This window comes from Chamaea fasciata, unplaced genomic scaffold (genome assembly GCF_029207755.1).
Source record: "Chamaea fasciata isolate MVZ Bird 193981 ecotype frontalis unplaced genomic scaffold, bChaFas1.0.hap1 SCAF_16, whole genome shotgun sequence".
Lineage (NCBI taxonomy): Eukaryota > Metazoa > Chordata > Aves > Passeriformes > Sylviidae > Chamaea > Chamaea fasciata.
The window spans coordinates 13,806,278-13,819,773 of record NW_027094101.1 but is presented as its reverse complement, the minus strand read 5'-3'; the positions used below and the strand labels follow the sequence as shown (position 1 = coordinate 13,819,773).

The 13,496-nt window shown below is 57.1% G+C and overlaps 1 protein-coding gene across 5 annotated transcripts in view; it reads left to right on the top strand.

Moving 5' to 3' along the window:
• The window catches only part of MGRN1 (mahogunin ring finger 1), a 49,202-nt gene extending 36,590 nt beyond the window's left edge, over positions 1–12,612 (top strand). Inside the window, exons 9-18 of one of the 5 annotated variants that reach the window (XM_066198449.1) lie at positions 1,580–1,648; positions 3,592–3,751; positions 5,469–5,578; positions 6,438–6,509; positions 8,764–8,987; positions 9,994–10,117; positions 10,592–10,637; positions 11,219–11,326; positions 11,833–11,877; positions 12,389–12,478. In XM_066198449.1, the coding sequence (XP_066054546.1) occupies positions 1,580–1,648; positions 3,592–3,751; positions 5,469–5,578; positions 6,438–6,509; positions 8,764–8,987; positions 9,994–10,117; positions 10,592–10,637; positions 11,219–11,326; positions 11,833–11,873 (954 nt within the window). In that variant the 3' untranslated portion in view covers positions 11,874–11,877; positions 12,389–12,478. Of the gene's footprint in view, positions 1–1,579; positions 1,649–3,591; positions 3,752–5,468; positions 5,579–6,437; positions 6,510–8,763; positions 8,988–9,993; positions 10,118–10,591; positions 10,642–11,218; positions 11,327–11,832; positions 11,878–12,388 lie in introns of all 5 variants that reach the window. The other 4 variants (XM_066198446.1, XM_066198447.1, XM_066198450.1 and 1 more) reach the window with 4 other exon arrangements.
• Positions 12,613–13,496: the final 884 nt, after the last annotated feature.

The window sequence follows — 13,496 nt, the reverse complement described above, 5'->3', positions numbered from 1 at the left end:
AGACAGACTCGGGAATTAGTTTGTTATCACTGCTGTGTCCCAGCTCAGAGCATTTCTGAACTGGCAAACGGGCTGGGTACAGCCGGCTCCTGCGCCCACCTTGCCATGTGTCATCTTCTGCAGCACTGGAATGCCATGGCAAAGCCAATCCTCTTCTGAGTGGTGACAAGAGGAGAGTAGAGAGGCCAGTTTGACATGGAAATTACAGAGGCCTTGGGATTGACAAGCTCTTTTTCGGACTGGGGGGCTGGTGGCTTGGCTTCACTGCATGTTGGGAGCTGGACAGCTACTGGAGATGGCAGGAAAGTGTTTCCTCCCACTTTTTGTGAGATGTGCCTGTTTGGTACCTTGCAACCCCCTCACCCTTTTACCTGTCACGAGGGTTTCTGTGGAGGAACACATCCTGCTCTGGGGAAGCTGCTGTGTAACACCAGATCACAGAATCATTTAGGTTGGGAAAGCTGCAAGATCATCGAGTCCAGTCTGTGACTGATCACTACCATGCCACTCAGCCCAGTCATTCCTTGAGCACCTCCAGGGATGGTGACTTCACCACCTCCCTGGACAGCCCCTTTCAATGTTTAACAACCCTTTCTGTGAAGAAATTCCTCCTGGTGTCCAGCCTGAGCCACCCCTGGTGTTACAGATCCTTCTGCAGAGCCTTCCTACCATCCAGCAGATAAACACTCCACCAAACTTAATGTTGTCTGTGAACTTACTGAGGGTACATTTGATCCCCTCATCCAGATCATCAATAAAGATGTTTAACAGGGCTGAATCTTGACTGCCTCAGTGCTGCAATTCAGCTGCTTGGTGGGGTTTGCAGGCAGCTGCCAGTTTGCAGAAGTCATGGCTTGGAGTTCTCCCAGGCTGGGGCTCTGAGCAACTTCCATTTGTGCCTCAAGCACCTTCTGCCACCACACCCCCAATTTAGAGATGCCACCAAGGGCCTGGGGATGGCAATAAATGACACTGCACTAACGTAGAGTTATTCCTTGAGTGCTTCTCATGCTAAGGGACACGGTTTGTCTGTCCTCAGGAGCTCTCCCAGGGGATGAACAGGGAGGTGATGTGCTGCCACTGGTGTGCCGGTAAGGAGCTGTTGGCACAGCTCATCCTCTGAGGGGGACAGGCTGTGCCAACAGCTCCTTACTGGCACACCAGTGGCAGCACCATTTGCAAAAATGGGTGGAAGTTCACCTTGGTTAAAGTTACACAGTACCTCACAGAGGAGAGGACTGTAGAAGGCTGATTGCCTCTGGATTATTTGGGCTGTGGGTGTGTATTCCTGACATCTGGGACAAGCAGACTACTTGTTTTCAGATGTTTTCCATAGCCCAGCTAGCTACTTTTGTTACTCTCTGCTCAGACCAGGCAGGATAGGCTCTACTTTTTGAGCAAGAAGAGACTCATTCTCCCAGCTGTCCCTTGAAATATTTGTTTCTGTTACCTTTTTCATGTCACTCTAGGGGAGCTCTGGGTGTTACATGGTTACATTTGACACAGGGAGGGAGGGAAGGTGGTTGTAAACCGATAAGGACAGAGCAGCTGTCACTCTGGCTGTGGTGTTCTCCCCTAGGTTGACCGGGTGAGCTACCTGCTTCAGGAGATCTACGGCATCGAGAACAAAAACAACCAGGAGACCAAGGTAATGGTGGTTTTTGGACCACCCCTCAGCTGGGAGTTTCCAGCCTGCACCTTCTGCTTTTGAGCTTAACGATGGGGATTTTAAGGACAACATGGAGGTGCTTCCCAGAGTGAAGTCTGTGTCATTCCTGCAGGCACCCAAGAAGCCCAGGGATGACAGATCATCCCTGGTGTCAGGCCCAGACAGTCAGTGGGGTTGTGCTGAGGTAATTTTAGGCAGCATGAGGCTCTTGAGGATGTTCCCTGTGCCTGGGATTGCTAGGAGAGAAGGGCATCAGTGCCCCAGGGGTGTGCCAGAGCACTGTTTTTTAGGGCTTGTAGAGAGCCAGTGTCTCTGGCTCTCTGCAATCAAGGCAGACGTGCCTGGTGTCTGTGCCTTGCTCTTGTGGCTCTTTCATGTTCTGGTTGGGAGTTCTGCATGTTCCTGTAGTGTTTCAGAGAACTGAGCTCTCTGGGGTTTGCCTGTGTCCAGGGACATTCCTCTTGCATTCCCCAGCAGGAGGGAGCACAGCACCCCTAAGGGATGTATATGCAAATACCATAACCAGAAACATTTCCTATCTTGAGGCACGAGCTGCTGCTGGATCCCAGCCTGCTGCACGGCCCTGCACAGGTTGTGTGACTGCTTTATTCTTCATTTAGCCTTTGAAGAGCTGCCTTTTGCTGCCACCTGGGCTGTGGAGTGTCCCCAGTGCTGGCCTTGGGATCACACCGCTCCGGGGTGTGGAGTCCATGTTTTGCACACAGTGGAGTAGCCACAGAGCAAGGCAAGCAGGATTTCCTCTCCAGTGCCCTGCCCAGAGCATCCTGTGATCCCTCTCTGCCTGTGCTAACAGGTAGCACCTGAAGAGGCAGGAGGGAGGAGTTTTTTCTAAGATTTTTCTTGCACAGGATTGAGGGAGGGAATTAACAGCATTGAGGGCTTCTTTTTGGGCCTTCCAGAGTCTTGTGATGATTCTCGTGATCCAGTAATCCCCTGTTCCTGGCCCATCAGACAAGTGGCCTGGGGCCATTTTTGTTCTTCCTTATTTAGCAAACCATGTGAGTGGGACAGCAGAGAGGCTGCTCTCCCTCCAAAAAAACACTGGGTGAGGATGTGGCAGCAGCACAATTGCTGTTTGCACCGAGGTTGCCCATGGTCTGGCACATGTTAGCCCTGGGTGAAGGTGGACGGTACCACATCCTGGGTCATCGTGGAGGGCTCTGGCACAGCTCCTGGGACATCAGTGGGGAGATTGTGGAGTTTTCTGGTGTCAGTCTTATGGTTGGAGAGTAAGTTTGTCTCCCAGCTTGTTCAGTGGCTGCGATCCAGTTTGTGAGGCTCTGAGAAAGATGGGTGTGAAGCACATTCGTGCACACTGAGCACATTAGGTGCACACTGAGCCTTTTACCAGGGGAGCTGTGGGCAGCTGAGCACCCTGGGCTGGTTCTCCTGCAGCTGCATCAGAGCTTGTGCCAGTGAGGGGATGCAGGAGAATCACTCTCTGGCTCAGAGGTCCTGTGGAAGTTGGGCTAGGCACGGCTGGAATGACAGGCAGCACACAGCTCCTTTTGGGGCTGCTCTGTCTGTGGGGAAGAAAGGCCAGAGTTGCCAGAGAGTTCACTTCCCTACTGACCCTTGAGCCACCGGGATGGGAGGCCAGAGCTTGTTCCTGGTCAGCCTTAGTCAAGGGGATCCCTGCCCCAAAAGGGGTCCTCTCTGAACAGAGTATGGCTCTGGGGAAGGACAGCTCTGCCATGAATTCACAGTGCAGTGCCCTGAGAGGAAGGAGTGTGAGCAGGGCTGTGGGCTACACTTTGCTCTCCTTGAGGAACCCCTGCTGAGAGCTGCGGGAAAAGAGAATTTCCAGACTTTGGAGTGGGAAATTCCCCCAGGCTCCCGTCCCTTGGCAGCTTGGCATAGCCCCCAGCACTCCCGTGCCAACCCTATGCCTCTCCTTGCAGCCTTCAGACGACGAGAACAGTGACAACAGCAACGAGTGCGTGGTTTGCCTGTCGGACCTGCGGGACACCCTCATCCTGCCCTGCCGCCACCTCTGCCTCTGCAACTCCTGCGCAGACACCCTGCGCTACCAGGCCAACAACTGCCCCATCTGCCGGCTCCGTGAGTGCCCTGGGCCCGCCCCGGCTCCTGACCAGGCACCGCAGGCGGGGAGGAGGAGCCGCTTTTAGCTACCCCACCCCAAGGCTCAGCATCGCGTGTGCTGCTGCTCTCCCTGGCATCTGGAGGTTCCCGGCACGTAGAGTACACGTCCTCAGACAGGAGAGGAGAATCACTCTGTCCAGTGCCTCCCAGGCCACTCACCCTCTCCCTGGGGTGGATCTGAAGGTGCAGGTGCTCTGGGCTGTGCCGTGCCAGCAGTTCTTGTGTTTTGGTGCAGATGATGGAAAGTCCCCCAAAGGAAGGGATGGAGAAGCTTTATCCTGAGGGTTGAGAGAGCAGCTGGCACCACTGGAGGGCTGTCCAAGTACATAGCGTGATTTTTTAAATCTTCTGACAACCGTACCCAGATTTCACCAGGAGGCAGGGATGAGATAATGGTCAGTTTGCAGTGTTTTGCTCTGCCAGGAGTTACGAATGCTCTGCCAGGAATGCTCTGCCCTGCACTGCTCATCTCCCAAACGATGGAAAAACTTAAATACGTGTTTTGACACTCAGGCGGCATTTGCTGAATTCTGTGTTTTTTTCTCAAAAGCACAGAGGCACAGGAGGCCCTTGAGAAACTTGTGGTTTTGCTGGAAGGGGCAGAGTGTGTGTTTTACCCCCTGGTCTCTGAGGTATTTGATTGTTTCTAACTGACAGTTCTCAGGGAAAGAAATGAAGAGCCTAAGACAGATGTTTGGCCTGAGAAATTAAGTCCAAACAGTTCAAACATGGCAAAGAGCAGTAACCAAAAGCAAGATCTCACCAGAGGAAGTTCCAGACAGCTTTGACTATAAGTAGCACATCATAAAATACAGGAACAGCATTGTCTCATCTACAGGCTGTAGGGGAGTAGGTTGTATTTGTTTGGAAAATGGCCCCACCTCAGACTTCCTGGGAATGTGCTTCTGGGGAGTGCAGAGGCAGCAAGGATAGATTTGCACCTCTGTTCTCTGGCTCAAGGCTGATCTTGAATGGGCTGGGTGCAACAAGAACTAGGGAGACGCCTGGCAAGTTCTCACAGCTCCATCAGAACAGATGTGTGGCTCATTTGTAGCTGCCCTTGGCACAATGGAACAAGCAATATTAAAGATCTGCAGATAGAAAAGATCTGCAGGGAGTGAAGATCAAAGCTGTGGTGGTGGGAGGACTGAGGGGTGGCTGTGCTGGAGACAGGAGTACAGCCACTAACCCTTCAGCTGGAGCCTTTCATCACCACAGCTGGACCCCAGGGCTGAGGTTTGTGGGGTCTGAGGGAGCCCAAAGGGGTTTTAGTGAGTCCCCCACCCAACCTGTAGCATGCAATGCACACCTGAGGCCGAGCTCATGTTTTTCTTACTGTGTTGTTGTGACCCATCCTTCAGGGGAACTTTTCTGGGCCTCTACACTTGTACAGTAGCCGAAGTACCCTGTCCATGACTGTACTGGGGCAGGCAGTACCTGTTCTCCACGAGGGCTCTGTGCACCCAGAGTTTTTCAGCCAGCAGATCCCTTCCCTGTGTAGATCAATGGACTGGAAGCCCGACCCCATCGCTTGGCTTTGGGGCGCTCCATGGCCCGGCTCCCCATGCACAGGGGAGCTCCCTCATGCCAACAGTGTGTCTGTGGCAAGGCCAGGAGCTGTGGCAGGGCCTGGCCCTGCTGGGCTGTGCAGTCACCACCTCCTGTTCTCTCCCAGCCTTCCGTGCCCTGCTGCAGATCCGAGCGGTGAGGAAGAAGCCGGGGGCTCTGTCGCCGGTGTCGTTCAGCCCTGTCCTGGCACAGAGTGTGGACCATGATGAGCACTCTGTAAGTACCTGGTGACCCCTGTACAAAGCCTGGCCACTGCTCTCAGCCTGAGCCAGCAGCTGGTGGGTGCATGAGCTGTTTGGACTGATGGTTGGTGGCCCTGGGACTTCAGGAAGTTTGGTCAGACCCTTCACTGAGGACTCCCCAAACATTTTTTTTTTCTCAACCTGCTGGATTAGTAACACGCCTGGATTGGAGGAAACAAATCCACAGAAATCTCAGGATGACAAGGTTTCTTGTTGCCTGGCCCAACAGGAAAGTGGCAGACTCTGGGCATGACAGGATGGGAGCTGCAAAAACAGGGCAGCGGGGTTCCAGTTTGACTTGCACACACATCTCTGTGGCAGCACACGGATGAAATGCCCTTGGCACTGGGGTTCCCAGCATGGGAGTAGAAAGGCCTCCTTGTGGCACCTTCTCTGGGTGTCCTGGTATGCATCTGAGGGAGTGTGGGATGGGAAATGTGCTGGTGGCCTCAGGGCCCAGTTGCATGTCCCCGGTGTGGAAAGGGCAGCAGCTCATTGCCTGAGCAGTGCTGTTGCACAGCTGGCTCTGGTGAGACACTGAGCTTAAAATGAGAAGAAGGACAACTGCATCTAGACCATGCTACAGGCTTTCATGGGAACGGATACTGTCACAGAAAAAGGTTGAGTTTATCCTTCTGCCCTCTGCTGCCTTCAGCTGGGGCTGAGGAATAAGGCGGTGGAGAAGCCCTGAGGGTGGTTGATGTGAAGCAGAGCGTGGTGTGTGGAGGACACGGGTGCTGTCACCTGCAGCGAGGTGAGGAGATGCTGTGTGTCTCTTCCTGTCACTAACCTCAAGAAAACAACTTCTTTAAAACGTGGTTTTCTTTTGACAGCACCCCTTTAAACCCCTTAAGGTGAGCTCTGTCTCCCTGCCCAGCAGGAAGCCTAGGAGGGAAGTAAGAACAGTAAGTGGACTCAGCTGGTTGCACTTGGCAGCTGCCTGCCAGCAGTGTCACCTGCACGTGGCAGTGTTACACACGAGGGCTTGCTGACACGCTGGGTTTGGCCTGTGCCCCTGCCAGGCTGTGACACTCCACCTCCTTCACACTGGCCGTGAGATGCTCGCACCCTGCACAGAATGATCTCTGACATCCCTGGTTTGCCTGTGGAGGAACAAGCAAGAAGCAGCAGCTTGGCACAGGGGTCTGATGGTGACTCTCAGGGACTGTCCCCTGGCTGATTTATGGTTCCTGGCTGAGATGTTTTCACAGCTTCATACAACTGTGGGCAAGCTGCAGTCCCCACAGCTCACCCAAAAGCTTCCTTGCACTTACCTCATCCCCTCGGCATTTGGTGTGGGCACATCTTGGTGTGGATTGTGGTGCTGGGATCTAGAGGTGCAGCTGGAGCTGGTCTTGCGTTCAGGAGCAGTGGCTGCTTTGCTTTCATGGGAACAGGAAGGACGGAGCTTATCTTGGCTGGGACCCTCTGAGTTGGTTTGGGAGTGTGTAACTGGAGTGCTGTGCTGGGGACAGCGTGAATGGCAATTGTGGGGGAGCCCCCAGGCCAGGAAGGTTGTTTATGCCCTCTTTGTTTGCTCCCATCAAATGCAACCATGACTGTCATCTCTGTCAAGGAGGTTGCAGTTTTCTTTTGCTCAAGCAAGCCCAGATGCTCAGCCTTGTAGGAACATGGCTTGCTGGACTCGTCAGGTCTGGAGAAAACCTGGTGGTGGTTCAGGTTTGAAGCCATTCTGGCAGGACCTGGCTCTCTGCAAGCCTCCCACAGGAACTGGCAGTGTTCCTGGGGTGTGGTGTGAGTGTCCCAGATGGGAGTGGTGTCTCTGAGAGTGTCACAGCCATCGGCTGGGAAATCCTCCTCCAGCCTCTGAGCTGTGCCGTGCGACCTGAGCTTTCACCACAGCAATGGGCAGCCTTTGAACCCTCAGGGCCTGCTCTGCACAGCCAGGAGAAAAAGTCCCAAACAGGAATGCAAGGGGGTTTGTCTCCCTGACTTTTCTCTACACAGAATAGTGCAGCTGAGCTCCCATCTGCAGATGAAAAGTTTTTTGGAGATGGCTTTTGGCCCTGCCACCTACAGCTGGCAGCAGCTGGGAATCCATTGTTTAGCTGAGCTGTTTATCTTCAAAGCTCATCAACCTCACAGGACCAATACTGGGATGTGGGTTGGTGACTGACCCCAGGTGCCACTCATTCTTCCCTCCCCATCAGACCTAACTCCTCCTGTGACCACAGGTGAGTCAGTTCAGCACTCACCTCACACCAGATTAGGGGCTGTGTTGGAACAGGCTGCTGGGCAGGTTTATTTGCAGGTGTGAGTGGGACATGGGGCATAGAGAAGCTGTGGAGGTTCATGGCCAGGCTTAGCAGCACTGTGCCATCCTCTGTACAACTTAGAACCAGCTCCTTGAGGACACAGGGCTGAAACATCTCAATTTAATGTAGCCTGAATTGTTGGAGTGTCACCTCTTGATTTGCAGCAGGCTGGGCTGAGCTACCTGTGGCCTCCTGGATTGCAGCATGAACCCCATTTGTCTCTGTGTCCACAGGGTCTTTATGGTCAGGAGGATTTCTGGAGTTATACCAGTGTTGATTTAAGGGCTTTGCAAGGGTCCCTTTGACTGTCAGCTTTGTGATTTACAGAGGGAATGGGAATTGGTGTGGTTTTCCTTCCTCCTGACGAGGTCAGTGGTTCCGTGATCCCTTTCCTGCCTTGTAGCAGAGGTGACTGTACATGGAGCCTGTGTTAGCAGCTGAGAGGACATGGGAGAAGTGGAATTGGGGTAGGCTTCAAGAGCCACCTCTCAGCTGGTGCACACATGCTCCCCTCCTTCAGCTCTGCCTTGGTGACATCGGTGGTGCTGTGAATTGAGCTGGAAGGGTCTCTGAAACACTGGAGCAGCTTTCAGAGGAAAAAATCCAAACGTACTTTATAGCAGCTCTTTAGGAGCCTGCTTTCTCACCCTCCCTGCCCAGCTCTTGACATCGCATCAGGGGGATGCCCAGTGTCTCAAGCACTGCTCTGGGAACTTGCCTGGAGCATCACCAGCGTTGCAGCCCTGAGGGGAGCGTGTGGCTGTTGCCAGGGAAGGAGCCAAGGAGTCCTGGAGAGGAGGCTGTGGGGATGGGCTGCCTGGAGGGCAGGGGGCTTCCAGCCTGGTGATATTTTCCTAACATCCCCCCTGTTTCTCACCTGCAGAGCTCTGACAACATCCCCCCAGGCTACGAGCCCATCTCCCTGCTGGAAGCGCTGAACGGCCTTCGCTCGGTGTCGCCCTCCATCCCCTCGGCCCCGCTGTACGATGAGATCAGCTACTCGGGGGTGGTGGATGGGATGCCCCCCGCCAGCCGCCCCCTCACAGGCATGGACAGAGCCCTGGAGGGTGGCCACCAAAAGGGCAAGTGCAGCAAGTCTCCAGACAGGTCAGCAGGGCACGGGGTTCACTCCTCTTGCAGGCCCTGAGGCTTGGTGGCCACACGCACTGAGAGCCAGGAGAGGGCTCTGGCTGGTCCCATCACTGCTAGCACAGCTAACTCAGAATTTTAGGGGGCCAGCAGGTACTTGTGCCAGGGAGAGAACTGGGACGTTGTCCCTGTGTTCAACATGAGGTTACAGCTTGTGTCTCCTATGGGCTGGCCCTGTCACCAAAAGAAAGAGGATTTTTAACAAGGAGAATTTAATCACAGAATGGTTTGTGTTGGAAAAGGGTCATAAAGCTCATCTCATTGCAGCTCCCTGCTGTGGACAGACAATTTCCACTATCCCAGCTTGCTCCAAGCCCTGTCCAACCTGGCCTTGGACACTTCCAGGGATGAAGCAGCCTCAGCTTCTCTGGGCACCCAGTGCCAGGGCCTCACCACCTCTACACTAAAGACTTTGATGGAAATATCTCCTTCCCAATGCACTTGGTCTTAGAATTTACATTTCATGTCCAAACCTTACTGGATTTCAGCTTTCCATGGAGCTCCTCAGGAGCAAAGGAATAGGGAGAGGAGTGACCTGGATTTCAGAGCACAAAGTGCTGAACTGAGATCCTGTAGTTCTTGCCTGAAGGCTCCTCTGTTGGCCCTGTGCTGGAGGGTTTAGGTGAGGATATGAGGCTATTCAGATCAGATCAGACTGGGTTTGTTCCTGGCACTCCTCACTGTGCTCCAGCCCAGATTTTCACCAGGGAAGGGAGCCCTGGAAGTGTGAGGAGCAGAGTGGGACCTGGGCCTCTCGTTGCTGTGCCGAGGTTTGGCACCACTGGGCTCTGTCCCACCCTGCTGCTGCTGCTGCTGGTCTCCATGTGGCCAATACTGGAGGCCCTGGTGAATTCAGCTCCCCAGTCTGAGCTCCTGCTCATGAGAGTTGCCTTGTGCTGCCCCCAAGTCCTCCAGGCCCCAGGGTGCTGGCAGCTCCCTGCAAATGGAGTTTCTCTTGCTGCAGCACACTACGGTCTCCCTCATCCCCAATCCACGAGGAGGATGAGGAGAAGCTCTCCGAGGACTCTGACTCACAGGCGGTGCTGAGTGGGGGTGAGCTGGTCCTGAGGGAGACCAGCTCTCCAGAGGTAAGTGTGTGCTCTGCTGGGAGGCTTCTGGGCCAGAGCTCTTCTGGGGGGGCTCCTGGGATATGGGAAGTGCCTCCTGAAGGGCCATTGCCTGGAGCCAAGAGTCTTGGCTGCTTTATTTACCCTTAGGGCTCCATGGGGAAGAATGTAGCCACTCCCTGTGCTCCTTACACCTCTTTGGGAGTGGAAAACCACTCAGCTGGAGCCATGGCAGAGCTGACCTTCCCCAGCATCCTGGGCGAGCCCAGCAGAGTTTGGGGCCGGGGTGGGAACTGGGACTTAGGAGCTTCCCGTGCCCGCTGCTGGTAAGACCCCTCCATCCCAGCCTGTGGTGCTACAGCACTGGGGCAGCCCCCTGCTCCTGCCCTGGAAGGCCTAGCCCCGAGCACAGCTCCCTGGAGAAAGCCAGAGCAGGAGAGTGGCACAGCAAAGGCCTCCAGCTGCAGAAGTAACCTGTGCTGTCCCTCCTTACAGAGCGTGGCAGGGGAAGAGATGGAGGAGGCCTCATCGGTGCAGCAGGGTAGGTGTGGGTGCAGGAGACCTGGGCTCGGTGTTCAGTGCTGTTGTGGTGGCTCAGGGACAACTGGGGAACGGACAAATGAGCTCAGAAACATTCAGCCCCTTAAGTCCATCTCTGAGGAGCTGTTCTTCACCAGGGAAGGGTACCAGGGGTCTTTTCTTGGAGGTGAGGGAACCAAATCCACAGGTCTCCCTGGGTTATTTGCCAAGCATCTCACCTTGCTCTGAGTGATACTCAAGTAGAGCTTTCTATGCTCTGAGCTCTCCTTGCACCAGTGAGGACACCACTGGGGCCCTGGTGAGAGCACATCCACAGTACTGGGACATGGGTCTTTGGGATGGGTCTCTGGTGCTCAGTCGGCACCCAGCGGGGACAAGGATGGGGTGAGAGAGGAGTGATGGGCACGTTTTGGGCGCCGAGGCTGCACGTGAAGAGATGGCCCTGTGAGCCGGGGCAGTCTGAGCGGCGCTCCTGGGACATCACTGGGGCTGGGGGGCCTGGGGAGCTTCCTCTCATGGAACGCCGTGAGCGCCCGCGGTCTGTGCCGGGGGCTGAGGGGCCGCGCTCTCGCCTGGTTCCAGGGAGCCGCCCGCCCTCGGTGGAGGATGTGCTGCAGGACGGCGGCTGCGGCGAGAGCCGGAGCCTGACGCAGTCCGACAGTGACCCCCCGGTCGACGTCTTCCTGCCAGGTAATGGCCGTGCCGTTGGGGCCGGAGCTGCCGCCGGGGCCCGGGGGTCTGTGGAGCTGTGTCCCGCAGCCCTAGGGAATGCTCCTCCCCGGTGCACGGGCTCCCAATTCCTCCCCGTGGGCGGAGTGAGCGCTGGGCAAGGGGGCTTATGCAGAGGGAACTTGGCCCCCCTTCTCTCTCTCCTCCTCCCTCGCCCTTGTGTCTCTGTCCTTCCCCTCCTTTCTTCTCTTTGGGCCGCAGCCACTCCTGGCACGGTTCTGTGTGCTTTTGGGTGAGGGAGGGGAACCATCTGGGCCAGCAGCTGCGGGACTGGGGCAGTGTTGTTACTGCGGGGACAGTCCCAGTGTGCCGTGCTCTGGGCACGCCCGTGGGACGCTGCGCTGTCCTCACCTCTGACTGTTGTCGTTGCAGCCTGTTTTCTTCCATAGAGTCGCAGTCTGTTCTGAGTTACCTCTCTAATGTCTCCTTCCCTCTCTGTCTGCCTTCCTCCCTCCTGTCTTGGGCAGCACTGGGTCCTGATTCCTGCTCTGTTGGTATAGAGGAGTAAGCTGGTATGTCTTCTCGTTCTTCTTATGCATCCCTGTTGTGTGGGGCAGCAGGGCCCTCCTGAGAATGCTGGCAGAGAGTGGGGATGGGGCTGCTCCTGGCCATTGGGGCAGGGAAGGAGGGGCAGCAAACCAGCCAGGCTGCGCTGCTGGCTCTGTCCTCAGTCCCTTCCCGTTCCTGGTGCAGCATCCCTGCTGCCCCTGAGTGCCAGGACGCCAGGCAGGGCAGCAGAAAACCCTCCCCACTGGTTTCTGCTGAGCGTGGGCTCTGCTGCCTCCTGGGCACCGCGAACATCCATCCCCTGCTGGCTTCTCCCAGGCTGTGGCAGATAGCGTCCCCCCTCAGGGTCCTGTGTCACACCTGTGACACTGAGCCTTCATCCGAGAGGATGAGCGGTTGGCTCCAGCCCCATCTCCTGTGGTCAGTCCTGGGTAGGAGGGATGGCTGAGCACCCTGCCAGGGCTCCTTGACGCCAGGGCTCCCGTTACTGAGGCTGAATTCTCTCTCCTCACCCAGGCTCGTCCGACTTCACCAAGACGCTCCCCGTCCGCGGCACCGGCAGCCCCACGCAGCCCCTTCTCTTCGAGCAGACCCGTCTGCACCTGGAGGACGAGCAGAGCCTTTCGTGAGCGGGGCCGGACCCTGCCCGTGCCGCCGGACCCCGCCGGGCTCTCCCGGGGACGCAGCGCGGGGCCTCGCACCGACGCGGTTTCGGCACAGCCTGTGCATGTTTCCTGGCGGTGGGTAGGGGCTGGTGTGGTTGTTTTTACCTGGGAGGTGTCTGTGGGGGCCGGGGCGGGGGGTTCGGGGTTCGAGTCGGCAGATGAAGGACACTACCGATGTATATTTTGTACTTACTGAGCACAGCCCTTTGCTGTCACTGCCCCTGTACATAGCTGTGGCCCTCCCTGCCTTGCCGGGGCGCAGGGCTCCGCGGGAGCGGGGGAGTGCGGGGCTCAGCCCCGGCCCGCCCCGAGACACGTGGGGACACGGAGATCAGCCCCGTCCCAGCCCGTTCGGGGTGACCCCCGCGCCCCTCGTTCCCGCAGAGCCCGGCGCTGCCCACGCCGTGTGCCTTGTTCTGCTTCTGCGGGGGGTCCCGGGGCACGTCCCCCCACCTCCCCGTCTATGTTTGTAGTAATAAACCCGTGGAGCAGCCCCGCGAGTCCGTGTGCACCGGGGGGAGCCGGGGCTCTGCGCCGGGCTGGGCGGGGGGCGGACACGGGGCCTGGGGGCGGGGCCTGGGCGGAGGGGCGGGGCCACACCCGGAGGGCCCATTCCGGGCGAGGGGTGGGGCTAATGCGCCGGGGGCGGGGCCAAGTTAATGGCTTGGGGTGGTGCGGAGAGGCGCGGCCAACGCGTGGGGGGGGGGCCGTTCGCTCTCGCCCCGCCTCCTTCCCGGCGTGCTCTTCGGCGCCCCTCCTTCCCGCCGCGCTTCGCTGTGATTGGCCGCGCGCGCCGCCGGCCCCCGCGCGCCCCGCTGCCCTAATAAGGCGGGCGGCGCGCGCAGCACGCCTGCCCCTCATTGACCGCCCGCGGGCCGCCCCGCCTCTGGCGCCCGCGGGGATTGGCGGGCGCCGCCGAGAGCCCATTGGCCCTGCGGCGCGCGGCGCGCTCCCATTGG